The 6119-nt window shown below is 43.7% G+C and overlaps 1 protein-coding gene across 5 annotated transcripts in view; it reads left to right on the forward strand.

Annotated features, from left to right (window-relative positions):
- LOC140455373 (class I histocompatibility antigen, F10 alpha chain-like) overlaps positions 1 to 6119 on the forward strand; it is a 41038-nt gene that overhangs the window by 6525 nt on the left and 28394 nt on the right. For 4 of the 5 annotated variants that reach the window (XR_011952828.1, XM_072550176.1, XM_072550178.1 and 1 more), the window contains exons 3-4: positions 3338 to 3613; positions 3730 to 4008. Coding sequence is in view for 4 of the 5 variants with exons in the window: in XM_072550176.1 (XP_072406277.1) it covers positions 3338 to 3613; positions 3730 to 4008 (555 nt within the window). In the remaining variant the exon portion in view is untranslated. The remainder of the gene's footprint in view (positions 1 to 3337; positions 3614 to 3729; positions 4009 to 6119) is intronic. The other variant, XM_072550179.1, reaches the window with a different exon arrangement.

Here is a 6119-nt window from a genome sequence, read left to right on the forward strand (position 1 = left end):
ATGATAAAGGGATAATAAGTTTCCAGATGGATATTAGTGAGGAGAATGGGCCAGACTCTGATAGGTGGACTAGGCGAAAGTGAGGACTGCAGATGCTGGAGATTAGAGTCGAGAGTGTGGATCTGGAAAAGCACAGCAGGTCAGTTAGCATCCGAGGAGCAGGAGAATCGACATTTCAGCATTCCCGATGAAGGGCTGTTGCCCAAAACGTCGATTTTCCTGCAACTGTGACAGGTAGAGATTAATGTGGATAAGTGTGGTTGGTCCCTATTGGCCAGAAAGTAAGGAGGCAAATTATTATTTCACTGGGAAGTAGATTCACAGTGTGTCAGTGCAGAAGGATCTGGGTGTTTTTGGGCATGAATTGCAGAAAGTGGATGTTCAAGTGCAGCATCTCATAAGAAAGGCAAATGGAATACTGGCATTTTTTGCAAAGAAGTGTTGTTACAATTATATAAGGCATTGGTGAGACCACACCTGGAGAATGATGTCCAGTTGTGGTCTCCTTACCTAAGGGAGGATGTGGTGGCCTTGCAGGCAGTTCAGAGGAGGTTCACCAGGCTGGTTCCAGGGATGAAAGAGTTATTGTACGAGAAACAATTGAATAGCTTGGGCCTGGACTCACTGGAGATCAGAGGAATGAAGGAGGATCTGATTGAGGAATATAAAATGCTAAAGGGGATTGATAAGATTGATGTCTAGCAGACGTTCCCCTTGTGGGACAGTCTCGAACAAGAGGTCATAGATATAGAGAGAGAAGGTCAGTTCAAAACTGAGATGAGAAGAACCTACCTCTTTCAGAGGGTTGTGAATCTGTGGAACTCACTGACCCAGAGTCGGGCAGAACCAATCAACAAATTCAGGAAAGAAATGGCTACGTTTCTGATGGAAAGCAGGATAAAGGGGGATGGGAGCAGGCAGGAAGGTGGAGTTGAGACCAGGATAAGATCAGCCATGATCATGTTAAATGGTAGAGTGGACTCAAATGGCTGACTTGCCCACACTCCCTCTGAATTCCCATGTTACTAGAATTAACTGGAAATGTGTTTGAAAGCAGCATATCAAGTGTAGCATTGGAATCTATTACTTGTTGTCTTGAAAACAGAAAAAAAATGAATTGTAAAGTAAACAATGCTAGGAATGAAGAAATATATAACAAAATGAAGAAATCGATGGAAGGATCATTAACATTAATCTTGTTTAGTTCTTAGCCAATCAGCAAACAGTCAGGTAACGAATGAATTGAGGACCGGCATTGCCCTGTGGTTTGAAGGGCAGTGCTCGTCACTGGCCACTCGGGTGTTTTTCCTATCTTCCTGGTGGTGGAAATTGAATAAAGATTCGTACACTTTGTGTCTTTCACTGTGTCTCACACCTGCACACACGCACTATGGGTGCTGGGGAAAAAAATAAGCACTACCGCACTTAGGTGGTAGTGTGGGGGTTCGATATATAGAAAAAAAAAAGAGAAAAAAAAAAAAATGAATTGAGGACCGGCATTGCCCTGTGGTTTGAAGGGCAGTACTTGTCACTGGCCATTCGGGTGTTTTTCCTATCTTCCTGGTGGTGGAAATTGAATAAAGATTCGTACACTTTGTGTCTTTCACTGTGTCTCACATCTGCACACACACACTAAGAGAAAAAAAAAGAAGAAAAGAAAAAAAAAAAAAATGATTGGAGGACCGGAGAGACATTACAGAGAACATTTGACTGTCATGGTCCATTCATAATCTGGAATTATTTTTGAATCACGTGGTGCAGAGATATTGAGGCCCCTTTGGGGCAACTGGGACTTGGAACAGGGCATTCTGGGAAACTGCCTCAAAAGAGGCTAACTCATTCTGTTTAATTTGTGAGGAATGGATTAAGCAACGAGAACAAAATTAAAAACGCTGTAATAATTAGAGGAAATTGTACAGAAGGTAGATACATAGAGTTGTACTGCTCAGAACCAGACCCTTTAGTCCAACTCGTCCATGCAGACCAGAAATCCTAAACTATCTAAGTCCCATTTGCCAGCATTTAACCCATATCCTTCTAAACGCTTTTTTTGCATAAACCCATCTCGATGCCGATTAAATGTTGATATTGTACCAGCCTCTATCAGTCCCCCTGACATCTCATTCCATAATTACACCACCGTCTGCATGTAAAAGTCGCCACTTATGTCCCTTTTCCATCTTTTCCCTCTCACCTTAAACCTATGCTCTTTAGTTTCAGACTCACCTACCCTGGGAAAAGAATTTGGCTATTCACCTTATCCATGCCCCTCATGATTTTATAAACTTCTAAAGATGACCCTAAGCCTCCAACACTGAAGGGAAAATAGCCCCAACCTATTCAATTTCTCACTCAACTTCAAACTTTGTAAATCTCTTCTGAACTCTTTCCTATCACAGGAAGTCCAAAAATTAGCATAGCTCTCAAAAAGTGGCTGAATCAATGGATAGCTGCAACATGATATCCCAACTCCTGTACTCAATCCACTGACCCATAAAGGCAAGTAGACCAAAGACCTTCTTCACTATCCTGTCAGTCTGTAACTCCACCTTCAGGAACTATGACTGTGCACCCCAAGGTCTGTTTGTTTGGCAACACTCCCCAGCACCCTACCATTAACTGTACAAGTGCAACTATGATTTACCCAAAATTTACCTAAATTAATGTCCATCTGCCACTCCTTAGCCCATCTGATCAAGGTCCCATTGTACTCTGAGATAACCTTCCTCACTACCCACTACATTTCCTGTTTTGGTGTCATCTGCAAACGAAACATTACTAACCATTCCCACCTATGTGCACATCCAAATCATTTATTAAAATGACAGAAAGCAGTGGACACAGGTCGTGAGTAACTTAAAGCGATTGATCCTCATGTCCATTCAGCCAGGCTCAGGGGAAGAGATTTCACAGCCCACGCAGGGAGAGGGTCCTTGTAAATAACACACAGAGTCCGATCATGGGCCAGAGCCTGTGGGAGGCTGACAGAGTGGTCACGGACAGACATGGTCTACATCCCCCAGAATGCAGCCTGTGCTCGAAACAAATGACCAGAAGGACTGGGCCTGTCGTTCCAGGACAGTGGGAATGTGAGCACTAGAATTCTGACCTGGATCGGAGAGCATATTGCTTATTTGCTCCAGGTTGAGGTGTGAGACAGCAGTTGGAGAAAGGGGCAGCGTTCCTGACTCTGAAACCTTCTGAGAGCATAGGCCCTGGGGATTAGCCCCATGTGTAACCCTCTCTCCCTGGGCCTGATAGAGTATCCCCATTCCCCTTAAATGGGATTGTTCCTCTGGTTATTAATTATTAATTATCTATGACTGATCACCGACAGGATTTCACATTTTTCAACGGATAGCTACTGTTGAAGTCAGTGATGACGGCAGCATTAAGACATCGATGAGATTTGGATTTGATGGAAAGGACTTTATCAGTTTAGACCCAGACAGAATGAAATGGATCGCATCCAATCCCATTGCAGTGATGACGAAAGAGAAATGGGATTCTGATGATTCCTGGAACAACTACTGGAAAAGACACCTGGAAGAAGAAGATGTTGAACATTTAAAGAGATATTTGGAAGCTGGAAAGGAATATTTCACAAGGAAAGGTATATTTTCTGTTTTGATCCCATGTTCTGATCTAACCTCACTGATCTATGAAACCGTTCTCCCATTCCATTCAGTGTCTGTCTGTTGTTTGTGTTTTCACCCTTTCCCATCACAGTTCAGCCTGAAGTGTTCATCTCCAGGAGGGAGCCCAATGGTCAGGACAAGCCGCTCACTCTCTCCTGCCTGGTCACTGGGTTTTATCCTGTAGGCATCGAGGTGACCTGGCTAAGGAATGGAGAGGTCATGTCTGAGACCCAATCTTCAGGGGTACGACCGAACCACGATGGGACCCATCAGATCCAGAAAGAGATTGAGATCAATGCTGGGGATGAGGATCAATACTCCTGTCAAATTGAACACAGCAGCCTGGCAGAGGCCCAGCTCTATCAGTGGGGTAGGAGACTGGTGTGTGTGTGTGTGTGTATGTGTCTGTGTGTGTGCGCGTGTGTCCTGTCTGTTCCACCATTCACTGAGGTTGCTCTGATCTGTCCCTCATTCCCTTTACCCATTCCTGCTCCATGTCTTGTGCTGCTCTTCCCCAACAAACCTATCCTGACCTCAGGTTGGAAATATTCAATTGATCCTTAGTGCTCACAGCATTTTGGTTCGAAAACTCCAGATTTCTATTAGTGAATTTCTGAGGTAGTGCTTCTTGATTTCCCTCCTAAATGGTTTCATTCTAATTTGAAGGTGGTTCTCCCTTGTCCCAGATTCCATCACCAGATTATTCCTGTAGTGATTATACCAAGGTCAGCCAGCTGCAACGCGTCAATAGGAGGCCTCTGATTGGGCTGTTAACCTGATCCAATCAGGGAGTCCTGACTGACATTAAAAAAGGGTGAGTGTCAGAGGTATTGAGGGTCTGGCAGCTGACTCTGAATGAGGTACTATTAACATCAAGGACTGGTCATGTGTAAATAAAGGGTGGCTTGCTAGGTGAATACCAGCTTCTGTAGGGTTATTTCAGTGGCAATGGGGGTAAAGCACGATCCTGAAGAAACTTGCTCACAACAGGCACCTTTCAATCAGGGAAGCATTTGTTTGGGAAACTTGACTCGCCAATCCTGCGATCAAGGACTGGGCCCAGTTTGTGAAAATAATGCTGCACATTGTCTGGGCAAACGACATTGTGGCAGACAAAAAGCAACAAGTAATTCCCCTGACAGCCTGTGGAGCTGCAGCTTATTCTGTTATTAGGATCCTAGCTTTTCCTGAGGCACGAGATACTAAAACCTTTCAAGAATTAATGGAAATAATTCAGGAATATTATGAGCAAAAGCTTCCTGTAATTCTGAGACACAATTGTTTTTATTTGGCAATTCAAGAACCAGGGGTATCCACATCGGGATTCCTGTCTAGGTTCAGAAGACTGACAGAAGCACGTGAATTTGGCTTAACCTTTAATGAGATGCATAGAGAATTATATGTGGAATTACTGATGTAACTATGATGTTATTAATGATGTCACTATGTTGAAATTAATTATGTAACTATGCAAAAACACCTACTGGCTGAATCCCAATGGGACTTCAAGCAGGCTTTATCATTGGAAAATGCAGCAAAAGGAGCTCATGAGTTACAGGGTATTCCAATGGAAGTGGATCCTTCGACAATCCCACTGAACTTGGGAACACCGCCTGAGTGCAGGCAATTGTATAGCCTCACTCAGAACATATCAATCAGAGGGATTCGAGGTTGGGTCACAACAAAACCCCAAACCAAGCCCCGGCAAATGGTTAGAATTTTCTTCAAGATCCTGGCCAACAAGCCATTGTGGTTTCTGTTGGTACATGGAATTGAGACAGCAAAAGAACCCCTTTGGGCTTAAACTGAGTGAGATAACTTATAGGCCAGTATCCTGGAGGGTAACCTGAAAAATCCATCCATATCTGGTTTGGAACAGTTAAATTGTTTCTTGACATCAAAATCAGAACCAACCAATTTAAACGTCTGGTTAAATGGCCATTCTGTTCTGACAGAGGTCGTATCAGTGATCCCAGAACCAGCCTTTAATATGATTCACTCTGAACTCCAACCCTTAACTTTGCACAAGATCTTGGCCAGACTGAGAACCTAAACTGAGGAAGCTTCAGAGAATAGGGGTACAACTTCAGTTCCGCTCTTTCACGGAAGGCAGCTGGTTCAGTTATCAATGATCGTGCTAAAAGCTTCAAATCCAAGCTTCATGGGGAGAAATCAGTTGTGAGAGATTCGCCCTGAATGGCTCAGTATGTTTCAATTAGAAAATGGCTGCTTGAGTGAAATTCAATTTAATTACCTCGAGGTCATCCAGGAAGATCTAGGGGTTATCAGAAGAGCCAAACCATCTTGCATGTTGACCAGGAATCAATCCCATGATGCTGTAAGGCCTGCCCAGTGCCATTGGCCTTACAGGCAAAAGTCAAGACAGAAATTAGAAGGCTGGAAAGTGAAGGAATTGTCAAACCAGTCCAGTTTGTGGAATAGGCAGCAGTGATTGGAATGGTACTGAAGCCCAGTGGGTTG

Source organism: Chiloscyllium punctatum, chromosome 30 (genome assembly GCF_047496795.1).
Source record: "Chiloscyllium punctatum isolate Juve2018m chromosome 30, sChiPun1.3, whole genome shotgun sequence".
In the NCBI taxonomy this organism is placed as follows: domain Eukaryota; kingdom Metazoa; phylum Chordata; class Chondrichthyes; order Orectolobiformes; family Hemiscylliidae; genus Chiloscyllium; species Chiloscyllium punctatum.